The sequence below is a fragment of the Cuculus canorus genome, chromosome 22, assembly GCF_017976375.1.
Source record: "Cuculus canorus isolate bCucCan1 chromosome 22, bCucCan1.pri, whole genome shotgun sequence".
In the NCBI taxonomy this organism is placed as follows: Eukaryota; Metazoa; Chordata; class Aves; order Cuculiformes; family Cuculidae; genus Cuculus; species Cuculus canorus.
The window spans coordinates 5,506,634-5,532,212 of record NC_071422.1 but is presented as its reverse complement, the minus strand read 5'-3'; the positions used below and the strand labels follow the sequence as shown (position 1 = coordinate 5,532,212).

Here is a 25,579-nt window from a genome sequence, read left to right as displayed (position 1 = left end):
ACTGGGGTGGGATGTGGAGCTATGGGGGCTGGGGGGTGGGATGTGGGGCGGGGATGGGGTGGGTTAGGGGCTTGGATAGGGTGGGATATGGGGAGGCTGGGATGGGGTGGGCTGTGGGGGGTGAGATGGGGTGGGATGGGGGGCTGGGCTGAGGTGGGATGTGGGGCTTTGGGGGCTCGGAGTGGGATGTGGGGCTGGGATGGGGTGGGATGGGGTGGATTGGGGGTTTGGATAGAGTGGGAGATGGGGAGGCTTGGATGGGGTGGGATGTGGGTCTGGGATGGGGTGGGATGTGGGGCTATGGGGGCTTGGAGTGGGATGTAGGGCTGGGATGGGGTGGGATGTGGGGCTATGGGGGCTTGGAGTGGGATGTAGGGCTGGGATGGGGTGGGATGTGGGGCTATGGGGGCTTGGAGTGGGATGTGGGGCTGGGATAGGGTAGGATGGGGTGAGTTGGGGGTTCGGGTAGAGTGGGAGATGGGGAGGCTTGGATGGGGTGGGATGTGGGGGTCTGGGGTGGGCTGGGAGATGTGGGGCTGTGCTGGGGGGTCCGGGCCGGGCCGTGCGGGTCCCGTCTCGCTTCTCCTTTAACGCCGGTGCGGGCGGAGCCGCGCGCGTCACGGCTGGGCGGGAGGCAGGAGCCGCCGGGGCGCGGATGGGGCGCTGAGCCGGGGTCCCCGGTCCCCCCCCCCACCATGCCCGAGCAGCTCAGCGTGGCCGAATTCTTGGCCGTGACCGGCGAGGACCTCAGTTCCCCCCCGGCAGCCGCCGCCGCCGCCGCCTTCGCTTCCAAGATGCACAAGTGCCGGGGGGCGGTGGGGGCTCTGGAGGAGGTGAGAACGGATGGGGAGGGGGGATCGGGATGGGGATCCCGCCTGGAGCACCCCCTGCACCCAGGGGGGCGGGTCCAGGGCACCCCGCTTCCTTGGGCTGCTGTTTATTGGGGTTCCCCTCTTCTCTCCGAGACCCCCGAGCTCGGGGGTCGCTCCCCGTGGGTGCTTTGCGCCGCTTTTTCTTTTTTTTGGGGGGGAGCAGCCCTGTAGAAATAGGCAAAAATGTCCTTTGGAGACTGCTTTAAAGGGGTTGTCTCCTGGTTCAGGTGCCACTTGGCACAGGGGCATCCCCTCCCTGGGCTGAGGCATCCCCCTCCTGCACCAGGACATCCCCCCCGGGGTTGGAGCATCCTCTACCCAGGATTAAGGCATCCTGCTGGGGTTGGATTGTGCCCCCCGGGACCAGGACCTCATCCCCCAGGGCTGGAGCATCCCCCATCCAGGACCAGAACATCCCCCTCCCCAGAGGTAGAACATCCCCCACCCAGGACCAGGACATCCCCCTCCCCAGAAGTAGAACATCCCCCACCCAGGACCAGGACATCCTCCTCCGGACTTGGAGTATCCCCCACCCAGGACTAAGGCATCCTGCTGGGGTTGGATTGTGCTCCCCAGGACCAAGACCTCATCCCCCTGGGCTTGGAGCATCCCCCACCCAGGACCAGGGCATCCTTTTGGGGTTGGATCACCCCCTTCCAGCACCAGGACATCCCCCTCCGGACTTGGAGTATCCCCCACCCAGCACTAAGGCATCCTGCTGGGGTTGGATTGTGCCCCCCGGGACCAGGATGTCTCCCCCAGGGCTGGAGCATCCCCCACCCAGGACCAGGGCATCCCCCTCTGGGCTTGGAGCATCCCCCACCCAGGGCATCCCCCTCTCCAGGAGTAGAGCATCCCTCACCCAGGACCAGGGCATCCTTTTGGGGTTGGATCACCCCCTTCCAGCACCAGGACATCCCCCTCTGGGCTTGGAGCATCCCCCACCCAGGACCAGGGCATCCCCCCGGGATTGAATCAGCCCCCCCAGGACCAAGACATCCCCCCGGGACCCCAGCAGAGCGTTGCTCCCCCAGCTCCAAACACTCTCCAGAGTCCCTACTCTGAATCCAGCCCTGATGGGAGGGGTCCCCCCCCTCTGATTAAAGCCAGGGCAGTATTTTTAGCCTGTCCCCCCAAATTTCTGGCAGTGATTGTGGGAAGGGTGGAGGTGGCGAGGGTGCCTTCGTCCCCCTTCTCCCGCCTGGAATAAAGGCGGTTTCCAGCTGGTCCCATGGCTTTTGCCAACTCCTCTTAGTGAAGGAATGGCTTTGAAGGGGAGCCAGGGCTGGTGGGGAGCGCGGGGCCCCAGGTGCCGGCAGCTGCCGGGATCCCTGGGGGCAGCGGGATGGATATCCTGGGATTGGGAATCTGGGGACATCCTTGTCCCTGTCACCACATGCCATGGATCTTCTGGGAAGGGAGAGGCAGCTCCAGCCAGGAGGGAAACGGCAGGAATTTGGTTTGGCTGCTCAGAGATGCTGTGATTAAGGGGGACAAGGATGGGGAGAGGAGTCTCCTAGGAAGGGTGAGGGTCTCTGCAGGGGTTGCTTAGTGAAGCTCCAGTGAGTGTGGACAAGAGCTGGAGTCGTGGGAAGAGCTGGAGTTGTGGATAAGAGCTGGAGTCTCTTATCTGTGGATATCTCTTATCTGTGGATAAGAGCTGGAGTCGTGACCAGCATCATGCGTGCAATGGGGGGGAGCAAAGGGCTGAGCCCCCCCAGCTCCCACCGCAGGCTGTGAGGACCCTCGTGGGAGCTGAACCTCGACATCCCGGTGCTCCAGTGCGAAGGGAAGAGGGAAACCCAACCAAACAATCCGCAGCCTCTCTGCACTCCGAGCCCTGATGGGACGGTGGCGTCAGGCAAGGGAAATGAGCAGCGGGGAGGGCTGGGGGCTGGGAGAGACTCTTTCTGACCAAACTGAGCTTTGGTCTTCCCTGTCACCACCCCGGATCCCGGCCGGTGGCTTGGTGAGCAGGAGGGAGCCAGGGTTCCTGGTTTTGCTCCAGTGGCTGCGGGGTGGGAAGCGCTGGCTGAGTCCCACCAGGTCTCCAAGACAGCGCATGGCCACCTGCACCCATCTGGGACCTCGTCCCAAACCAGGGCGACAGGAGCGAGGCGAGGGCTGGAGGCTGGTGCTCACCATGGAGGGAACACACTGGTGTTGGCCGGAGCTGCTCTGTGCCTCAGTTTCCCTTCTAGGATAAAAGAGGGCTCTCCCCTCCCAGGGTGTTGGTGTGCCTTCCAGGTCCTTGGGGCTACAAAGACAGGACCCAAGGTCTCTGAAGGGGGCTGGAAGGTCGGATCCAGCCCTTGGTAGTTGCGTCTGAGCGCTGTGTCCATGTCATAGAATCACTAGGTTGGAAAAGACCTCTTAGATCATCGAGCTCCAACCGTTCCACATGCGACTGGGCGCCTCTGGGCCAGGACAGGGTGACATGGCAGATGCCACCAGTGTGTTTGGTGGCAGACCCGGCATGTGAGCTCCCAGCTCACCCTGTCACTGTGTAACCAGCATCCCATCCCTGCCCCGCGCTGCCCTTTGCACCCAGGGCAGCGCCGCGTCCTGCTGCCAGCCCGGTCCTTGGCACCCGCAGCGGCTCCTTCGCTGGGCGGCACGAGCCGGCGGCGCGGGGACGGAGAAGAATGGTCCCCATTGAGCATCCTCTGGGGGTGGTGGTAGCAGCGCAAGGTCCCCGGGCTGCGAGCCCGGGCGGCTGCGGCGCAGGTGTGGATCAGTCCCTTCCTCCATCCCTGGGGAGAATCCTTCCACTGTGCTGGTGTCCTCAGTTTCTCCAGACCTGGAGCCCTCCATCAGCGGGTGATGGGTGCTGTGGGGGCTCCAGACATTGCTGTCCCCATGCAGCCAAGGACTGTGTCCCCCATGGCAGGGGGTGGAACTGGGTGAGCTTTAGGTCCTTCCAACCCAAACTATTCTATGGTTCTACAGTTCTATGGTTCTACGGTTCTATGGTTCTATGGTTCTGTGGTTCTATGGTTCTATGGTTCTACGATTCTATAGTTCTACAGTTCTATGGTTCTATGATTCTATGGTTCTACGGTTCTATAGTTCTATGGTTCTATGGTTCTACGATTCTATGGTTCTATGATTCTACGGTTCTATGGTTCTATGGTTCTATAGTTCTACGGTTCTATAGTTCTACGGTTCTATGGTTCTGTGGTTCTATGATTAGGGATTCGGTGATGCCCACAGCCAGGACAGCACCGTGCAGCGATTTCCTCTGCATTTCCCACCCTGGTGCTCAGCTCTGCCCTACCCCATCCCTACCGAAATGGACCCAAAAGCCCCCCTGCCCACCCCTAGGTTGTCCTCAGGCCCTGAATTCAGCCTCCTGTGTCTCTGAGGTGGCGTCAGGATGGGCTGCTCTGTCCTGGGCACTCAGAGCGGGTTCTTCCCCTGCTTGCATGGTGCCTTAAGGCATCCAGAGCATCTCATGCTGCCTCAGTTTCCCCTTCCCAAGGCTACGCCAGGTTTGTGAGCCAGGGGCATCCAAGCATCCCTGCTGAGCAGGGGATGCCTCTCTCCCACCCCACACTCCAGAGAGCCCGGGGCACATGGATTTGGTGCGGAGAGGGGGTGTGGGAGGCTATGGAGCACCTCAACACCCTCCCCCACTGTCAACGCCTTGCGAAACCCCTTTGGAGCAGGGGGTTTGGCTCCTTCCTCAGCCCCAGTCCCCTTCCAGCCGGCTCATCCCAGCCAAAACTTGTCCGCAGCATCCTGTCCAACGAGGAGGGCCTCGGAGAACGGCGCCGAAGCCAGGCTAACCCCGTTGTCAGGAAATCGGCCTTGACATCAGCCTGAAAACCTTCGCGAGAGCTCGAGCGAGAGAGAGCCTCTTTATTGTAATTCCTCCGCGGTTTCATCCCTGCCCTTCTTGCTGTTCACGCCCTCTAAATATTTCCAGCCTGTTATCATGCCTCTCCTACCTGCAGCCAAGGCGCCTTTAACCCTTTCCTGATGGCTGGGGCTGGATCGCGTTCGGCTGCGATGCTCCGCGGGCGTTGAGTTGGCGTTGAGTTGGCGTTGAGTTGGCGTTGAGTTGGCGTTGGGTTGACATTGGGGTTGAGTTTGCCCTGATGTTCAGTGGGGGCAAATTGGGGCTACCTGAGTAAAGAGGGATGGAGTGGGGATTTGAGGACCAAGATGGGGATGGGGACCGGTCTGAGCGAGCGCAGGATGTGGCCGGTGGGGGCTGCAGGAGGAACAGGGTGGTGGGAAGATGCAGGCATTGCGTTGGGGCTGTAGGTGGTCCATGGCGCTGGGGGCCACAGCCAAGACCCTGCATGAGCCCGAGGGGTTGTGGAAGGCTTGAGTTTAGTGTGGAATTCACCTGGTTTGGGTTTCTGTCGGGCATTGGTGGGAGCTGGGGCTCATCTTTGGCTCCGTCACAGATCCTCGCCGGGCGTCACTGTAGGTCTCTCCCACCATGCTTGTCCCCGAGCTGCGGGGACGCGTGTTGGGATGGTGGGGACGGGCTGGTCTATTTGTGCTAGGTGATGCTTCATCCCCTCCCTGGTCGAAACAGCCCCTGCGACAACCAGGGAGGCATTTTCCATGGTTTCTGGAAGCTGCTCAGCTCCACAGAGACGCCGGGTGTGCTGGCCAAGCCTCTCACCCCGTGCTACCCTCTTGCTCAAACCCACCTCTCCGAGGGCAGCCAAAGCCCTGCCTGGCAGCGAAAGCCGCAAGGACCACAGGGAATGGGCTGGACACTGTGGCTCCGGCATCCCTGGGATACCTCCGGCTCCTCTCCCAGCCCTGGGAGCTTGGCTGCTGCCCCACACATCTGTATGGCAGAGCGACCCAGGGCCAGCTGGGCTAGGGGGGAGCTGCGGCCGCGCTTGGCGAAGGCTAACGAGCTCGTTTTGTTTTCTTTCTTTGCTTTCGCAGAGCTTGGATGGGGACCAAGCCGTACTCCAGAGGATCAGGAAATATGTGAAAGCCATTCACGTCTCCGGGCTCAGTGAGTTGTGCTTCGAGAGTTGATGGGCATCCCCGGGCCACCAGGCTGGTGGGGTCTGTGACTGTCCCATCCTCCACCAACCTGTGGTCCATGGGGTGATGCAGACGGATGGTTGGGTGGCTGTGGGTGTTCAGCTTGGCAACCTGATAGGGTGGCCAAAACTGGCCTAAAAAAAATGGAAGTTGGGAACCTTGGAGAAGGTTCTGCAGCGGGATCAACCCAGCTCTGCTACGGAGGGATGAGATGGGTGATGGCTGCTGGTGGGACCTCATCTCCCAGGGATGTGGTGGTGCAGGACCACCCCCACGTCACTCACCGCTGTCTCCCCTCACAGCCCACGTGGAGAACGAGGAGCAGTACAGCGAAGCCCTGGAGAACTTCGGCAACAACCACCTCTCCCAGAACAACCACGAGCTCTCCACCGGCTTCCTCAACCTGGCGGTCTTCACCCGCGAGGTCACTGCGCTCTTCAAGAACCTGGTGAGATGCCCTGTGTACCCCCCAACACGCTGCGAGATCGGGGGGTGGTTTTAACCACCCAGAGGGAATTGTGAGCTTCACGGTGTCTCCAGTGCAACCTCAGGCTCCTCGGTGCTCTTGCCAAGCTGGGCAAAATCTCCAGGCTCCATCTGGATTTGGAAAATCCACCCAGCACAGCCCCTCCTCCCAGTTTAGCTGCAATCCCCAGCTCCCATCCGGGGCTCCAGGACACGCTCCTGGTGCTCCCGACCCATCCCATACCCCGTTACTGGATTTACAGCTCATTCTCAGCTCCAACACTGGGACTCGATGGGCTGTTGGGACTGCTATTCTTTCTTTCTCTTTTTCTCTCTCTCTTTATCTCCCTTTCTTCTCTCTTTATCTTTCTTTCTTTCTCTCTTTCTTTCTCTCTTTTTTTCTCTCTTTCTTTTTCTCTTTCTTTCTCTCTTTCCCTTTCTTTCTCTTTTTTCTTTCTTTCTTTCTTTCTTTCTTTCTTTCTTTCTTTCTTTCTTTCTTTCTTTTTCTTTCTTTCTTTTTCTCTTTCTTTCTCTCTTTCCCTTTCTTTCTCCCTTTCTCCCTTTCTCTCTCTCTCTCTCTGTTTCTCTCTTCCTTTCCTTTCCTTTCCTTTCCTTTCCTTTCCTTTCCTTTCCTTTCCTTTCCTTTCCTTTCCTTTCCTTTCCTTTCCTTTCCTTTCCTTTCCTTTCCTTTCCTTTCCTTTCCTTTCCTTTCCTTTCCTTTCCTTTCCTTTCCTTTCCTTTCCTTTCCTTTCCTTTCCTTTCCTTTCCTTTCCTTTCCTTTCCTTTCCTTTCCTTTCCTTTCCTTTCCTTTCCTTTCCTTTCCTTTCCTTTCCTCTCCTCTCCTTTCCTCTCCTCTCCTCTCCTCTCCTCTCCTCTCCTCTCCTCTCCTCTCCTCTCCTCTCCTCTCCTCTCCTCTCCTCTCCTCTCCTCTCCTCTCCTCTCCTCTCCTCTCCTCTCCTCTCCTCTCCTCTCCTCTCCTCTCCTCTCCTCTCCTCTCCTCTCCTCTCCTCTCCTCTCCTCTCCTCTCCTCTCCTCTCCTCTCCTCTCCTCTCCTCTCCTCTCCTTTCCCTCAATCCCATCTCTGCTCTCGCTGCCAAGAATTAAATCAAAGCCACTCGGAGGCTTTGGGACTCAGCAGAGGCGGCTGCGAGCTGAGCCTCCAGCACCTTCCCCACCACGGGAACGGCTCCGGTGGAAAAGTTGGTTCCCAGGGGGGAGCTGAGCCCTTCCCCACCCGCAGCAAAGTGGGGGTCCTGTGCTTCTGCCCCCCCACCTCCGCTCCCTTTTGATTCCCCGCAAAGGGTGTTTTTATCCCTGGTTTGCTTAAGGAGATTGATTTCTGCTGCCCTTCCCCCAGCAAGAATTTGGGATTTTGGCATATTCCTCTCCCAGTTCCCCCAGTCTGGGCCTCCCTGCTCCTCCCCTGCTGTCCCAGACCCCCCGTGCTCCAGGGGGGCTCGATGGGAAGAAAGGAATCGAAGCGATTCGGAGGCGAGAGCGATGCCAATCCCCGCTTCCCACCCCACGTGCTGCTGGCGTGGGATCAGCCGCCGCTGCCGCCGCCTTCCCTGGCTCTCCCCGAGCGGAGTTACGTGCTGGGACCCTCGACTGGATCAAAAAAACCCCCACTTTTCCCCTCCTGGAGTCCCCCTGGAGCTGATAAAAAGGAGGTGCCCCCCCACCCCGCCCCTCTGCATCCCCTCTGGGGACCCCGCATCCCCCCCAGGGACCCCTGCAACCCCCTCAGTGACCCTTGCATCCCTACTGGAGACCCTCCATCCCCCCCAGGGACCCCCACATTCCCATCGGGGACCCTCCATCCCCCCCCAGGGACCCCTGCATCCCTCCCAGGGACCCTCACATCACCCCGAGAGACCCCCTCATCCCCCCCAGGGACCCACACATCCCCCCCAGGACCCCTACATCCTCTCCAGGGATCCTCACATCCCCTCCAGGACCCCTACATCCTCTCCAGGGACTCCTGCATCCCCACCAGGACCCCTGCATCCCCCCCAGCGACCCCTGCATCCCCCCCAGGACCCCTGCTTCCCCCTCAAGGACCCTGCATCCCCACCAGGGACCTTCACATCCCCTCAGAGGACCCCTGCATCCTCTCCAGGGACCCCTGCATCCCCCCCCCAGGACCCCTGCATCCCCACCAGGGATCCCCACATTCCCATCGGGGACCCTCACATCTCCCCCAGGACCCCTGCATCCCCTCCAGGGACCCTCACATCCCCCCCAGGGACCCCTGCATCCCCTCCAGGCACCCCTGCACCCCCCAAGGACCCCTGCATCCCCCCCAGGGACCCCTGCATCCCCCCCAGGACCCCTGCATCCCCCCGAGGGACCCGTGCACGGTGCTGATGGGGACAACCCCAAACCCCAGGACAGAGGGACATTTTAAGAAGCCTCTTTGACATCCCTGGTGGGTCTCTTTACATCACGGAGCCCTGGAGGGGCCGGTGGCATCGCTGGGTGCCGTGGGGGAACGGGGTGGCGATGCCGGGGAACAGCTTTGGTTTTGGCAGTCGCGGTGCTGCTGTGGTTTGTGGGAAGAACCCCGCGTCAGACATCTTGCAGCCAGCTCCAACAAGCCCCAGCCTGCCCCATGCCTGGATCCGGCCCCGTTTCCAGCCTCTTTAACCCTTCACAGGGCAGCAATGGAACAGCGGAGCTGGAAGGGGACCCAAAATACTGGAAAGAACCTGGAGCTCCAGCTCCCTGACCTGCCCTGAAGTAAGGATCCCCTGTGCTAACCCCATCTCTGCTCTTTGCAGGTGCAGAACCTGAATAACATCGTCTCCTTCCCCTTGGACAGCCTCCTGAAGGGGCAGCTGAAGGACAGCCGCCTGGTGAGTCCCCTCTGGCACCACCCGTGAGGTTCCGAGTCACCCGTTTGGGGACATTCTGCAGCCACAGCTGCCTCAGCTCATGCTTGTGGCCAGGAAGGAGCAAGTGCCCAAGGATGAATGGAGCTGGAAGGGCAGCTCTGAGGGCTGGGAGTGCTGGGAGCAAGGAGAGAAGACCTAGAGGGACATTCCTTGTCCCCCAAGGAGCAGGGCAGGGCGCAGTAATGCAGAGCAAAGCCCTCAGCTGTTTTGGTGCCACCAGGTCATAGAATCACAGAATCACAGAATCACCAGGTTGTAAAGGACCCATTGGATCATCGAGTCCAACCATTCCTAACACTCCCTAAACCATGTCCCTCAGCACTTCATCCACCCGTTCCTTAAACACCTCCAGGGAAGGCGACTCGACCCCCTCCCTGGGCAGCTGTTCCAGTGCCCCATGACTCTTTCCATGAAGAATTTTTTTCTGATATCCAACCTGACCCTCCCCTGGCACAGCTTGAGGCCATTCCCCTTGTCCTGTCCCCTGTCACTTGGGAGAAGAGCCCAACTCCCTCCTCTCCACAACCTCCTTTCAGGCAGTTGTAGAGAGCAATGAGGTCTCTCCTCAGCCTCCTCTTCTCCAGGCTAAACAACCCCAGGGCCCTCAGCCACTCCACGCAAGGCTTGTTCTCCAGCCCCTCACCAGCTTCGTTGCTCTTCTCTGGACACTCCAGAGCCTCAACATCCTTCTTGGAGCGAAGGGCCCAGAACTGAACACAGTATTCGAGGTGCGGTCTCACCAGTGCCGAGTGCAGAGGGAGAATCCCCTCCCTGGCCCCGCTGGTGACCCCATTTCTGATCCAAGCCAAGATGCCGTTGGCCTTCTTGGCCACCTGGGCACACTGCTGGCTCATGTTCAGCCGCTGTCAACCATTACCCCCAGGTCCTTCTCCTCCGTGCAGCTCTCCAGCCGCTCTTCCCCCAGTCTGTAGCACTGCACAGGGTCGTTGTGCCCCAAGTGCAGGACCCGGCATTTGGCCTTGTTGAACCTCATCCCATTGGCCTCGGCGCAGGTCCTTTCACCTTCCCTGACGGCTGCTGTCCCCTCTCTCCTTTTGCTGCAGGATTCCAAGAAGCAGATTGAAAAGGCTTGGAAGGATTATGAGACCAAAGTGTAAGGAACCTGCTGCCTCCGGCAAAATCCGCCTAATCGCGCTCTGCACAAAGGTGTTTTGTCCTGGGGATGCAGTTGGGCACCACTTGATGCCAGGTGGCCATGGGGAGGGCTCAGCTCCAGCCTTTCCCGGCAAAGCAAAGTGGAGATGTTTCTCCTGATCCCATCCCCACTGTAACTCATCCCATGGGACCCCCCGTCTTGGGCTGTCCCCAACCCACCGTCCTGTCGTGCAGAGGGAAGATGGAGAAGGAGAGGGAGCGAGCCCGCTTGGCAGGAGTTATCCAGGCTGAGCCGACGGCGGCGGAGGTGGCTGAGGACATGCAGAAGGAACGGCGGCTCTTCCAGCTCCACATGTGTGAGGTAGGGGCTCTGCTGGGGTGGACGGAGGCCATCCGGTTGAGGAGGACACAGAGCCTGTGTGGGGATGGTGGAGCCTGTCCCCATACCTCAACCAAAGCAGCCTCGTGTGGGGCTGTGTGGGACCCTCAGCTGTCCCCTTCCCATCGTGTCTCTGCATGGTCCTGGCTCAGGGACTCCATCCTCCCCAACTTGGGGTCCTCATGGCTTCAAGTGGACCCCATGGGGTTGCACCCACATCCTCCCATCCTACCCCTCCTCTGCAAAGCCAGAGGCTGGTGTTTTTGGGGGGCAAAACCTGAGCTTTTTGGGTAACATCCAAAAGTTGCCTTTTTGGTTTTTGCTCTATTCTTAAAACTGCTGCTGGTTTTGAATCACAGAATCACAGAATCACCAGGTTGGAAAGGACCCATTGGATCATCGAGTCCAACCATTCCTAACACTCCCTAAACCATGTCCCTAAGCACTTCATCCACCCGTTCCTTAAACACCTCCAGGGAAGGCGACTCGACCACCTCCCTAATTTTTGCTTAGAGGGGTTCACGAACGGCCCCCAGATCCCTGGCGATCCCGGGGATCCGTGCTCAGGAGGTGAGATGGAAATAGGAGAAGGGTGAAAACCTGGGAGGAGACCCAGGTGTCCCAGCTCCGGACATCCCAGCAGCCTCTTAAACCTCTTGAGAGTGACCCAGAGCTTGGGATGGATCTCCACCGGGTTCTTCTGGGCTTTCCCACGTCCTTGAGGGCCAGGCAGCAGTGTCAGAGCCCGGTGCTGGCCTGTAAACCCCCAACAAAGGGCAGGGAGCGCGGGGAGGAGGCTGCAGTGGGGCTGGACCCAGGGCTGGGGAGCTGGGACTCAGCCAGATGAGTCACTGCGTTGAATAGCAGCACTGTGAAATAAATAACAGCACTTGGAAACGCGGGAGCTGCAGCCCAGCTGAGGAGGGGCCGCTGCCGGCAACCCCGCGGAGAGCGGCTGCGTGCGAACGGGCGCACGTGTGTGGTGTGTGCTGACGGGCACGAGAGCTGCTGCTTTCCTGGGGTGCTTGGAATCCTAGAATCATGGAATGGTTTGGGTTGGAAGGGACCTCAAAGCCCATCCGGTCCCACCCGCTGCCATGGGCAGGGACACCTCCCACTGGATCAGGGGCTCCAAGCCTCATCCAACCTGGCCTGGAACCCCTCCAGGGATGGGGCAGCCACCACTGCTCTGGGCAACCTGGGCCAGGGCCTCCCCACCCTCATGGTGAAGAATTTCTTCCCAATGTCTGACCTAAATCTGCCCCCTTCCAATTTAAAGCCATTCCCCCTCATTCTGTCACTCCGTTCCCTTGTCAAAAGTCCTTCCTCAGCTTTCCTGGAGCCCCTTTCCGCACTGGAAGCTGCTCTAAGGTCTCCCCGGAGCCTTCTCTTCTCCAGACCGAACAACCCCAACTCTCTCCCAGCCTGTCCTCATAGCAGAGATGCTCCAGCCCATAGATCATCTTCATGGCCTCTTCTGGACCCATTCCAACAGTTCCATCTCCTTCTTACATTGAGGATTCCAGAACTGGACACAAGACCAGCGGCAGGGTTGGCAGGGCAATCCGATGGGAGCCAGCCACACGTGGTCTTCTCCAGCTGTGACTTTGCTCAGGGAGTCCAACCCAATGCTGGACACCCTGGGTTGGATGCCACGTTGGCTTTGGATGCCACGTTGGCTTTGGATGCCACGTTGGCTTTGCATCTCCAACATGCAGGGAGCAATTCAACAACCCTCCCCAGCCCAGGTGACCCTTCTTTGGGTGCTGGGAGGTTCCATTCCAGGTGCTCTGTCCTGCCATGGTGCTTCTCCACCATGGGAAGCTTAGGGCTGCCTTCCCCTCCCCTCGCCTCCTGCTCAAACCCATCCTCCAGCAGCTGCGCCGGTCTGGAGAGGAGCTCACAGGGGGAAATCTCTCCCCTCCTTGTTTTTCTCAGGGTGAGCGAGGGCTCTGTGTATTTTCTGCCTGCAGCTGATGGATGGGTTTGATGTATAAAGCTGAAATTCCCCATCCCATGGGACACCTCCGCCGGGACTGCAGACCTCCAGGGCTGATGTGCCGCAGGCGTTCGCTGCTTGAAATCTGATTTTTTTGGGAGCAAAAGGGTCACGTCTTAAGCGTTTAGGCTAGGGTTTTTTTTTTTCTCCCCCTTCCTTCTCAAGCTGCCTTGGGTTTTGGTTATTTATTAACTCCAGAAGTAACGAGCAGCGGGAGAAGCATGCTCAGCTGGAAACCCCGAGGGCCTGCCTTGGTCCTTGAACTTTGCAGGGCTTGGAGGGCTTCCAGAGCCAGGTTTTCTGAGGGTGGTCCCTGGTGAGCTGCCTTCAAATCCAACCTTGTGACTCGACTTCTTGAGGCTCAGCCAGCTTTTTAACCCTCCTCCCTTTGCCGGGAAGGGAGGCGAGGGCTGAGCTGGCTCTTGTTCTTTCTTCTGGGATGGTTTCAGCTGCTCCTCGTCTCCGTCACCTAACCAAGTGTCTTCTCCTCCTCCAGTACCTGCTGAAAGCCAGCGAGTCTCAGATGAAGCAAGGACCAGATTTCCTGCAGAGCCTCATCAAGTTTTTCCATGCTCAGCACAAGTAGGTTCTGCCTGGGTCGGTGGGGGCTCATCCCTGATGTCAGTTGTCTCCCCTGGGAGGTCCCATGAGGGTCTGGGGGCACCTTCTTCCACCCCAGCTCCATAAAGCTGTTGGTGAAGATGCTGGGCAGAGCCCGTCGCATTCCGGTTGCATCTGAGGAGTTGGAATGTGCTTTGTTGGCTTGAGGAACTGTAAACGTGTCTGTGGGGGAAGTGGGTTGGCTTGGGATATATCCGATGATTTGGTTTCTGGATGGATTTCCAGGGATGAGTTCAGCCCAGCGGTTCCACCGTTAGCCACGGGGCTCGTAACGAGGGTGTTTGGAGCAAGGATTAACATCCCCTCGCCTTTTCCAGTGCTCCATGAGGCGCGACTATCAGTGTGTGGGTGTCGTGTCCACTCTTCCAGCTCTTGAGTAGGGAAAGTGAGGCAGGGAGGAGACAGTCATGTTGGCCAAGAGCGTGCCCTCAACTGGGGCTCTGACCCAGAGGTCCCCAGGCCTCCAGCAGGGCTGGTCCTTGGTGAGATGAGCTTGAATTGAACAAGAGGCCAATCCTGCATCCAAACCACCCCAAACAGTTGGGGTAGCCGGACCCCATGGACTGGGCTTGACCTTTGGTGGCGTCTCTGTAGGTCCCAGTAGCAGAGGAACCACAACGCAGCTCCGCAGGAGGATTGCTATGGTCTCCTGCCACATTTTCTCTCTAAAAAAACCCAAACCTCTTTTTTTTCCTCTCCATCCTCCCCATCTGAATCTTAATCGCACGAAATAAATGCCCAGTTTCTTCCAAGACGGCTGGAAGGCTGCCCAGAACCTCTACCCCTTCATTGAGAAGCTCGCTGTGTCCCTCCATGCGGTAAGTCCCCCAGCGTGCCGTCGCTCAGCCGTGTCCCCAGAGATGCCACCCACCCCGTGCCAGCCCCTGAGAACGCCCGCCTTCAGCACAGCAGTGAGGGCAGCTGCCTCCCTTTCCAGCTCCACCAAGCGCAAGAGGAGGAGGTGAAGCAGCTCACGCAGACCCGGGATTCCCTCCGCAGCATCCTCCAGCTGGAGAACAAGGAGGTGAAACCCTGGGGGTGGACAGGGATGGAGGGTTGGGAGGGTGCTGGATGCTGAAGAGGGGTGAGAGCCCTAGGGTTAGCTTGGAGATGGGGAGCAGCAGGGAAAGAGGAGCTGAGGACCAAAAGGGACGTGGTGGGAGCAGAGCTGGAGACCTGGGAGATGCTTGAATGGGATGGGAGGCTGGTATCCCGATGGACACTGCACCCACTTAATAGACGAGGTCACCTGGGGACTGCAGCCACCTCTGTGCCTCTCACTTTGCTTTTTAAATGCTTTTTTCCCCCCCCAATCTGGTGAGTTCAGGAAAACCTGAGCAGGAAGAACTCTGGCAGCGGCTACAGCATCCACCAGCATCAAGGGAACAAGCAGTATGGGACGGAGAAGTCGGGATTTCTATACAAGAAGAGCGATGGGTAGGATGGGTGGTCATCACCCAGAGAGCTGCTGGTTCCATCATGGTGGGCTGGGAGAGCACCATGCTCACCCCAGAGCTCGGACATCCCGAGGTGGAATTGGGATCTTAGGTCTTCTCGGGTGCAATTGGTCCCATCTGGTCTTAAGCATCCATTAATGCTTGAAGAACAGGATTTTTCCTCAGGCTGGAGGAGACCTGAGAGCTGGTGGTGAGAGGTTGGTGGGTCTCCAACTGCAGCTTGGACAGTAGGAGGTTTGGAGGTGGTGCGGGGGGTCTTCCCTGCCGTGGTTTGGTGTCATCGCCCCATGTATTACGTGAAGGCCACCAGCAGGCTGGGATGTCTGGGATGCTTCTCCTGGGGTGCTCTCCTGGGCAGCTGCCCAGGCACAGTGGCTGGTGCTGTGTGGATGTAGCACCTTCAGATGTGGGTCTCCAGGAACCAAGTTCACCCTGAAGAGCTGTGTGCTTATGGGAGGGGAAGAAATTCCTTGTTTCTTGGGCATGGAGGGAGAAGGAATCTTGATGGGATTATTTAGGCTGAAAAATAAGACCTTTAGAGCCCCAAAGAGAAAGTCTTCACCTTCTCAGTGGACCTCTGGGTGACGGGCACCAGGTTTTAAGCAGATAGTGGTGTGCTTTGCTGAACTGGGGCTTCTGTGATGCTGTTGACCAGCGTGGCCCATGGACAGCTGCTCAGTGGGACATTTTGTGCTCTGTGATCTACAGGAAGCACAACCTCATGTCCAGAAAGCCATTAGGCCTCTGCCAAGAGCTGCCGAGGGTGGTTTGGGAGGTGGATGTCCGTGGGTGATGAGGGCTATGCAACCCATCCTCATTCCTCCTCCTTAGGATCCGCAAAGTCTGGCAGAAGAGGAAGTGTGGTGTGAAGTACGGCTATCTGACCATCTCCCACAGCACGGTGAGGACAAGGCCTGCTTTGAGCGTTGGTATCCGTTGGTTTTCAGGTTTAGTTTCGCCCAAACTGGTTGTAAATCTGCTTGGACTGAAACATAGTGTGAGCTGGGACTGGATGTACCACATGGAATCAATGGGAGGGGATGGTGTCCAGAGCGTGAAGAGCAACGAAGCTGGTGAGGGGCTGGAGAACAAGGGTTACGAGGAGCGGCTGAGGGCCCTGGGGGTGTTTAGCCTGGAGAAGAGGAGGCTGAGGGGAGACCTTATTGCTCTCTACAACTACCTGACAGGAGGTTGTGGAGAGGAGGGAGCTGGGCTCTTCTCCCGAGTGGCAGGACAAGGGGGAATGGTCTCAAGCTGCGCCAGGGGAGGGTCACACTGGATATCAGGAAGAAATTTTTCTCAGAAAGGGTCATTGAGCATTGGCAGAGGCTGCCCAGGGAGGGGGTGGAGTCCCCATCCCTGGAGGGATTTAAAAGACAGGTAGATGAGGTGCTCAGGGCCATGGTTTAGTGGCAGATCGGAATGGTTGGACTCCATGATCCAAGAGGTCTTTTCCAGCCTGGTGATCCTATGATTCTATGGGGGGGTTTGGCTGGGGCAGCAAGATGGGTGTTGAGGTTCCAGACAAGGCCAAAGGGATTGGGGTGGCTGTGCTGCCTCCTGGTGGTGGAGGCTGCAAACTGCAGTGGGGACAAAGGATGCTACACAGATATCACCAAGCCCTCTTCTCCTGCTTAGGGTCGCAGAGGGTCCTGCTTGCCTGGTTGTCCCAAAAGGGACCATCTGTCAATGGTTGTTGTCCTACTGAAGTTGCCATTGCGGATACACGCTTGGTTCTTCATGTCCCCCGTCTCCCCAGTCCTTTAACCTGCCTCCATCCTCACACCTTGCAGATAAACCGTCCTCCTGTCAAGCTGAACCTCCTCACCTGTCAGGTTCGACCTCACGCCGAGGAGAAGAAATGCTTCGACCTGGTAACGCGTGAGTGCCCGGAGCGGGATGCCATGGCTGGGATGGGGGTGTTTGACCCAGAGGTGGCAGAGCTGTGGATGGGAACTGTGTTTGGAGGAGAACACCCTGAGAGTGGGTCTTCCTACAGGCCAACTGGCCTTCTGCCAGCCCTGCCACAACACCTGGGCACCCTTTGCCCTTCTGATCTGGCTCGGAGTGTCTTTGAGGAGGAAGGACCAACCTCTCCAAGGAGGAAGGACCAACCTCTCCAAGGAGATCTTGCAAGCTTAAGACAGAAAGATGTTGTGACAGGGCTTGGGTGATGGAAGAATGATGTACAATGATTTAATTTTAGTTAAGAGTAGCCCCTTTGGAAGAGTTTCATCTCCTTCCTGCTGACCTGGGCATCCTTCAATGCCCCCTCATCTTCTTGCCCCTCTTTCCACCCCTGCAGATAACAGGACCTATCACTTCCAAGCAGAGGATGAGCAGGAATGCGTTGTGTAAGTGCCACAGCCCATCCCTGCTCCTTGTGCTGCTGGATCCTGCTCTGCCTTCCCCATCCTCCTCCTCCTCCTGACCGGGGCTCCCCCCCTGCCCGCAGGTGGGTGTCGGTGCTGCAGAACAGCAAGGACGAAGCCCTGAGCAACGCCTTCAAGGGGGAACCCAATGGCAGTGGGGCAGCCCTGGGCGGTGGGGCAGACAGCAGCGTGCAGGAACTCACCAAGGTGGTCATCAGTGAGGTGAAGAACATGCCAGGAAACAAGCAGTGTTGTGACTGCGGGGCCCCAGGTAGGTCGGGGCTTCATGGATTGGGTACCAGGGAAGGTTGCAGCATCCCGTGGGGCTGAGTGGTGATGCTGAGCCCCACACCAGCTGTGGATTGGATACCATGGAGGGTTTCATCATCCCATGGGGCCGAGTGGTGAAGCTGAGCCCCACAGTAGCTGTGGGTCGGGTACCAGGGAGGGTTTCATCATCCCGTGGGGCTGAGCGGTGATGTGAGCCGCGTGCTGCTCCCCCCACAGATCCCACGTGGCTCTCCACCAATCTCGGTATCCTGACGTGCATCGAGTGCTCTGGCATCCATCGGGAGCTGGGCGTGCATTATTCCCGCATCCAATCCCTCACCCTGGATGTCCTCAGCACCTCCGAGCTCCTGGTAAGCCGCTCCCCGTGCCTGGAGATCTCATGGCCGCTGAGAATCACCCTCTGCAGCTCCCAAACCTCCTGGGATGCAGAGTTCATCCCTTCTCCATCCCATCTGTGCCCAGTTTTACCAGTGTTCCCAAACGTGCCTCAGTTTCCCCAGTGGCGTTTTGCAGCCCCCAGCACAGTGGTCTGGGCAAGTAGGGGGGGTTTGCAAAGCCCATTGCTAAGGGGGGATGCTGGCAGCACCCCAAGGATTTGCTCCCTCTTTTAATAAACTTCCTGTTCCACAAAAGAGCATCTCCTCCGGAGCAAATGCTGCTCTGGACAAGTCATAGAATCATAGAATCACCAGGTTGGAAAAGACCTCTTGGATCATGGAGTCCAACCATTCCTGTCTGCCACTAAACCATGTCCTTGAGCACCTCGTCCTGGGTGGATCCACTGGATGAGCAACCTGATGGAGCAACATCTGGTTGAAGATGTCCCTGCTCACTGCAGGGGGGTTGGGTTGGATGACCTTCTTGGTCTCTTCCAACCCAACCCATTCTACGATTCCTCTTCCTCCGGGATGGGGATCAGGCTGGGGCAGGGCGAGGGCAGCCAGGAGGTCTCATCTCCCCTCGTCCCTCTCTCTCCGCAGCTGGCTGTCAGCGTCGGGAACGCTCGCTTTAACGAGATCATGGAGGCCACGCTGCCCACGCAGGACAGCCCCAAGCCCTCGGCCGGCAGCGATATGTGAGTCGGCCGCTGGCCAGGGAGCTCAGGGTGGGCTGGGAGGAGGAGGAAGAGCGGAGCAGGAGGTGGACGTGGTGTGTGGTCCATCTTTGTCCCTGTGCTGCTGCCCATCGGTTCTGAGGTCAGCCCAGGGTAGGAGAAGGGATGCTGTGGTGTCATCACCTGGGGTTTGGTGAGGATCTACACCTTTTTTGAGGTTTCCTCGTGCTCACAAGTCTTTAGGAGGAGCCCAGGGTGCCTCTGGCTGAGGCAGAGACAGGAGGGGTCTGGTCTCCATCCTGTCCAAGCCGATGCCATGCCGCCCTTCCCACAGGGCTGCCCGCAAGGAGTACATCATGGCCAAGTACATGGAGCGACGCTACGTGCAGAAAAGTGGCCGTGATGACCCCCACCGCCTCTGGGAAGCCATTCGTGCCCGTGACCTCCTGGCCCTGCTCCAGGCGTTTGCCGAGGGCCACGATCTGAGCAAGCCCCTGGCCGGCCCCGAGGGCCAGGTGAGTCCCGCGCAGCCACTGCTGCTCCCTTCCCTCTGCCGGACAGCGGAAATGGATTTTCCCCCTTGGCTTTGTCTGGCCTTCAATGGAGATATGCTCTTGGGGACATGAGCATCTTCGGATCCAGCTCTCCTTTTCCCTTTGTCTTGGGGGACATGAGCATCCTCAGGTCCAGCTCTCTTCTCCCCTTCATCTATGGGGAGATGAGCATCCTCGGGTCCAGCTCTCCTCTCCCCTTCATCTCAGGGTAGATGAGTGTCCTCGGGTCCATCTCTCCTCTCCCCTTCATCTCAGGGTAGATGAGCATCCTCAGGTCCAGCTCTCCTCTTCCCCTCATCTTTGGGGAGATGAACATCCTCGGGTCCAGCTCTCCTCTTCCCTCCATCTGAGGGCAGATGAGCATCCTTGGGTCCATCTCTCCTCTCCCCTTCATCTCAGGGCAGATGAGCATCCTTGGGTCCATCTCTCTTCTCCCCTTCATCTCAGGGCAGATGAGCATCCGTGGGTCCAGCTCTCCTCTCCCCACCATCTTTGGGGAGATGAGCATCCTCGTGTCCAGCTCCCCTCTCTCTTCCATCTCACGGCAGGACTCGGGTGAGCTGGCTCTGCACATAGCCGTGCGCCACGCTGATAGATCATCCCTTCCCCTGGTGGACTTCATCATCCAGAATGGGTGCGTCCCCAGTGGCCCGCGGTGTCCCCTCCCTGTTCCCTCACGCAAGGAGCGTGCACAAGCATCGGGGGCTGATGCTTGCGTGCTCTTGAGCCTTGAATTTCCTGCTGGTGGCCCTGCGCAGGGGGACGCTGGACCGGGTGACGCAGGACGGGAACACGGCTTTGCACTACAGCGCGCTCTACAACCAACCCAACTGCCTCAAGCTGCTCCTGAAGGGCAAAGCTACCTTCACCACTGGTATGAAGCTGGAACGAGGGGTTTGGGGACTCCGGTGGGAGTGGAGCGGTGAGGCTGTAACCTGGATCCGACCCCTTTCGTCCTTCATGCAGTGAACGCAGCAGGCGAGACGGCTTTGGACGTGGCGAGAAAGCTCAAGCACACCGAGTGTGAGGAGCTGGTAGGTGGGATGGAGGGATGGCGGAGATGCTCAGGCTGAGGAGAGGGGATGGAAGAGCTGGATGAGGGCTGGCACGGCGGTGGGGGCTGCTGGGACCTGTCCCCACTGTGCTGAGGGTCCCTTGTCCTGCAGCTGGAGCAGGCGCAGGCGGGGAAGCTCTCCTTGCAGATCCATGTTGACTATGACTGGGAGCCCACCCAAGAGTTCCCCTATGACAGCGAGGACGAGCTGGAGGAGAAGGTACCCGCGGGATGGTGGAAGGGAGGACCCCACATCCCCAGGGAGGGTTGCAGACCCTGGGGATGTTCTGGTGGCCACGGGGCAGCCCTGGAGCTGGTTGTCTATCCCCAGGTGAGCCCCCTCCAGCGCTCCTTCAAGGGCACGTCGCCGCTGGCCACCAGCCCCCTGCCCGCCTGTCCCCAGACCCGTTGGAGCTGCATGGGCATGGACATCACCAACAAGACCTATGAGAGCATCCTGGTGCCCTCGCGCCCCACGCCCCGCCGGGCCCACAGCGAGGAGATCCCCCCACCGCTGCCCCTCAAAAACCCAACGCGGGGCGGCTCCCGCTCCAAATCCGGCCACAGCCCCACCGGTGAGTTGGGGCAGGGGGGTCACGCGTGGGGAGGGGGTCTCTTCGTCCAGATGTAGACTTATAGAACTGTTTAGGTTGGAAAAGACCGTTAAGACCATCGAGTCCAACCATAAACCCAACATGGCCCTAAGCATCACATCTCCATGGCTTTTAAATCCCTCCAGGGATAGTGACTCCACTGCTTCCCTGGGCAGCCTCTGCCAGTGCTTGACAACCCTTTCTGTGAAGGAATTTTCCCTAATATCCAATCTAACCTTTCCCTGGCACGACTTGGGGCCGTTTCCTCTCGTCCCTTGTTACTTGGGAGAAGAGCTCAGCACCCACCTCACCACAACCTCCTTTCCAGGAGCTGCAGAGAGTGATGAGGTCTCCCCTCAGCCTCCTCTTCTCCAGACTAAACAGCCCCAGGTCCCTTTGCTGCTCCCAGATCTCCTGGGCTCCAGACTCTTCCCCAGCTCCATTCCCTTCTCTGGATGCGCTCCAGCACCTCAATGTCCTTCCTGTAGTGAGGAGCCCAAAACTGAACCCAGGATTTGAGATGCAGCCTCACCAGTGCTGAGTCCAGGGGGACAATCCCTTCCCTGCTTCTACTGGCCACCCCATGGCTGATCCAAGCCAGGATGCTGTTGGTCTTCTTGACCACCTGAGCAATCTACTGGCAGCTCAGCAGCTGCCGACCACCACCTCCAGGTCCTTTTTCACCGGGCAGCTTTCCAACTGCTCTTCCCCAAACCTGAGGCATTGCACCGGGTTGTTGTAGCCCAAGGGCAGGACCTGGTGCTGAGCCTTGTTGAACCCCATCCCGTTGGCCTTGGCCCATCGATCCAGCCTGTGCAGGTCCCTCTGCAGAGCCTTCCTCCCCTCCAGCAGATCCACACTCCCACCCAGTTTGGTGTCACCTCCAAACTGGCTGAGGGAGCACCTGATCCCATCGTCCAGGTCATGGATAAAGATATTGAACAGAGCTGGTCCCCACCGAGCCCTGGGGACACCACGTGCGATGGGCTCCAGATGGATTTAAATTGCTCCTCACCATTCGGTCCTGGCCAGTTTTTTACCCAGCGAGGTATACTCCCATCCACGCCACCAGAAGCCAATTTCTCCCAGAGGATGTGGTGGGAACCAGTGTTCAAGTCTTTACTGGATCTAAGTAGACATCAAGTTTATTGTCCCATCGCGTTTTCCCCTCCCAGAGCGCCCCGAGCTCCCCCGGCAGGCATCGGAGCCGCACTTCTTGGGGCTGGCAGAGACTCCAGTGCCGCGCAGCGTCCCCTCTGCCAGCAGCACAGGGACCCCCGATGGCACCGCCACCCCCTCCGCCCCTGGCACCCGCAGCCCCACCGAGAGCCGGCGGGCAGCGTACTGGGAGACCCGCTCGGAGACGGATGGCACGCGGCGCGGGGCAGAGCTGACCCCTCCGGCCAGCAGCGCGGCCCCCGACATCCCCCCCGTCAAATTCAGGTAGGACCCCCCCACACCCCGTCCTGGGGGTGCACTCGGTGTCCTGGGTGGGGGTTCAGTGCATAGCAGGTTGGCTTCAACCCCTGCTGGGTCCCTCTCGGTTGTGGACATCCCATGGGGGTGTGGATGATGGAATCGTTTGGTTGGAAAAGACTTTTGAGAACATCGAGTCCAACCGTACCTGCCCACTACTGAACGAGATCCCTGAGCGCCGCGTCTACCTGTCTTTTAAACTCCTCCAGGGATGGGGACCCCACCACCTCCCTGGGTGGCATCTGCCAGGGCTGAGAACCCTGTCGGTGAACAAGATGTTCCTAATGTCCAATCTCAACCTGCCCTGGTGCAACTTGAGGCCATTCCCTCTCCTCCTGTCCTCTGTCACTTGGGCAAAGAGACCAACACCCACCTCTCTACAACCTCCTCTCAAGCAGTTGTAGTGATGAGGTCCCCCCTCAGCCTCCTCTTCTCCAGGCTGAACAACCCTGGGTCCATCACCTGCTCTTCATAACCGTTGTTCTCCAGCCCTTTCCCACCTGGACTTGGACTCCTTGAGGGAGTTGATGCTGACCTTGGAGTGCAGGAGGGGACAAGGGCAGCCGTGAGGGTGCTGGGTTGTTCCTAGTGATGTTGAATATTTGAGGGTGACACCAAGACCTCCTGAATGTTATTGATTCCTCTTTTTTTTTCCCCATTTTGGTGGGATGGGCTCATCTGAGGGAGGATGGGGCTGAGCGTGTGACACCCATAAGTGCCCTTCTCCTTCAGCATCCAACAGGCTCTGGGTGGGATCCTGGTCCCACAAGGGAGCCTGGACCCCACTGAGACCCTGTGGGGAAGGGGGACACGGGAGAAGACACCAGCGGAGGGTGGTGACCCTGTCCCCGCTGTCCCAGCAGCTCAGAGAGCACCCGCTCGTACCGGCGCATCAGCGGCGTGGTGGGCAAAGCGGGGTCGGCTGCTGTGTCCCCCCAGAGCCCTGGTGGCCCCGAAGACCCTATGCTGAGCAAGGTGCCCCCCGTGCCCATGCCGAGGAGATTTGCTCCGGTAGGTGCCATGACTTGGAGAGTCTCGGAGGGGTTGCAACGAGACAAGGGGAACCTTCATCCTCCAACATCCCAGCTCCCCGTATGGTGGGGCAGCAGATGGAGGGTTCGAGGGTGTCACAGCCTTGGGAGGGGTCTTGTCACCCTCTCGCCCACCCCTTTGCAGGCCAAGGGGAGGCAGAAACGGGTGAGAGCGGTGGCTGACTGTAAGGGGGACAAAGCGCGGGAGCTGACCTTCTCCAAGGGAGAGGTGATCGTGGTGACGCGGGAGGAGGACGAGCAGAGCTGGGTGAGTGTTGGTGGGGCATGTGTGGATGCTGGGGTCCCAACCCTGGTTCCTTTCCCCAACATTTGTCTTCTGGAGGAGGCTGAGTGTTCATGGGGACATGGATGTCTGCCTCTACCCCATCTGTCTATGCCCCTTATTCCTCAAAATCCCTCGGGAAATGGGGATATCAGCGCCAACGCTTCTCCCCTGCCTGAAATGGGTTTCCCGACACCCCTTCTTTGCACCCCCAGGTTGGCTTCATTGAGGGCGATGGCTCCCGCACTGGTGTCTTCCCAGCCAGCTTTGTCCACCTCTTGCAAGACTGACTGGGTGGTGGTGGCCCCTTTTGGCCCCGTTCCCTTGCCCAGGACCTGAGGCACCTCCCTACCAGCTGCAGAGGGCTTGGACCCAGTCCAGGGCGCTTGGTAGAGATGGACCACAAGGAACCATGTGCCCAGAACCCTGGCATGGAACCATTCAGCCCAGCCGGACACTCAGTGCCCTCCAAAGGGGGCTTGGAGACCCCCCCAGTTGGGAAGACCGTCCATGGACGGCGGCTGCAGGGAGGTGAAGGGCTGAGAACGGATGAGCTCGCTACAGTGGTGGGCTGAGATTCTTCATGTTCCCGCTGTTCCCCCGTCCCACCCGTGGGCTTTCTCCCCGTCTCCAAGGCCATGGGGATGGGTGGAGGCTGTGTTTGGTGCCCCTCACCCTCTCCTGCCATGGGGCTATGGACCCCCCTGCCCAGCCTGGAGGGAGCAGGGGTGAGGAGCGCCCGTGTCCCCTTTCCTCTACCCCAACTGTGAAGCCTTTGGGCTGGACAGGGAAGAGGAAGGGGCTTTTAGGGACCTCCTCTGGGGTGGCTGGGGGGTCTCTGTCCTGCACCCCCTCAACTCCAGGCTCTGGAGCTGCCTGGGCTGGTGGGACTTGAGGATGCTTCAAAGCCTCCACAAAACTGGTAAGGAAATGTCTTTCCCTAACGTAGGGGCATCATCCCTCGCCTGAGGCGGGTGCTGGATCACCGCCCCAACCCCGCGGCCTCCCCCGGGGGGGGGTTATTTTGCAGCTTTTTCTGGGACCAATGTCTCCCCATGCTGCCATCCCTTAGGAGCCACCTGCCCCCAAACCCACCCATTGACCCTCTCGCCTTTCTTGTTTGTAAGTCAAATGTTTCATCTCAAAAAGCAGCCTTTTTTTTTGTTTGTTTTTAAATGTTTTCTGTCTCTGGTTTCTAATAAAACCATCGTTTTTGTAAGCACTCGGGTGCGTGGGGGGCGGATGCAACCCCTGCTTTGGGGATGGTGGTCCCCATCCCATGTGAGGTGTCCCAGAGGTCTCCATGACCACCCACTGCCCAGCAAGGATGTGACCCTGGGTTTTTGGGGTGTCATGGGGGGGAGCATTGCTTTGGGGGGGGCTGTGTGATAGATGGGTGTCACCAGGTTGGGTTGACCCAAGACTCCTCGGTGTTGCATTAACCCATCTTGTGTTGTACGGAGCACGGGCATCACGCTGGATGGATCCAGGGGTGTTCACTCTACAGCCATCCCCGTTGGGTAGTGGAACAGGGACAAGCGAGGGTGACATACTTGCTGTCACCTACCCATCCCAACTGCCTGTGCCACCAGAGCCGGGGTTGTGTTCACCCATCCTGTGCCGCGTGGGGCCAGGCTGGGGCACGAGCATCCTCCCTGCCTGCTGGGATGGATCATAGGATCGTAGAATAGTCTGGGTTGGAAGGGACCTTAAAGATCATCTAATTCCAACCCCTCTGCCATGGGCAGGGACACCTCCCACTGGATCAGAGGGATCAAAGCCCATCCAACCTGGCCTGGAACACCTCCAGGGATGGGGCAGCCCCCACTGCTCTGGGCAACCTGTTCCAGTGTCTCAGCACTCTCATGGTGAAGAAATTCCTCCTTATGTCCAGTCTAAATCTGCCCCTCTCCAGTTTATACCCATTGCCCCTCGTCCTATCCCCACAGCCTTTGTGAACAGCCCCTCTCCAGCTTTCCTGGAGCCCCTTCAGGTACTGGAAGGTCACTCTAAGGTCTTCTCGAAGCCTTCTCTTCTCCAGGCTGAACA

General features: G+C 58.9%; 1 protein-coding gene across 1 annotated transcript; it reads left to right on the top strand.

Moving 5' to 3' along the window:
• Positions 1-633: 633 nt before the first annotated feature.
• Positions 634-24,677, top strand: ASAP3 (ArfGAP with SH3 domain, ankyrin repeat and PH domain 3). Its single transcript, XM_054086625.1, has 26 exons — positions 634-833; positions 5,787-5,859; positions 6,194-6,339; positions 9,137-9,211; positions 10,315-10,364; positions 10,601-10,727; positions 13,241-13,326; positions 14,108-14,183; positions 14,303-14,389; positions 14,693-14,802; positions 15,654-15,723; positions 16,616-16,703; positions 17,128-17,176; positions 17,278-17,465; positions 17,702-17,835; positions 18,466-18,560; positions 18,874-19,054; positions 19,642-19,727; positions 19,852-19,967; positions 20,060-20,127; positions 20,260-20,367; positions 20,479-20,722; positions 21,916-22,183; positions 23,080-23,227; positions 23,393-23,515; positions 23,746-24,677. The coding sequence occupies exons 1-26, from the start codon at positions 696-698 to the stop codon at positions 23,818-23,820; spliced, it is 3,009 nt and encodes a 1,002-aa protein (XP_053942600.1). The 5' UTR covers positions 634-695; the 3' UTR covers positions 23,821-24,677.
• Positions 24,678-25,579: the final 902 nt, after the last annotated feature.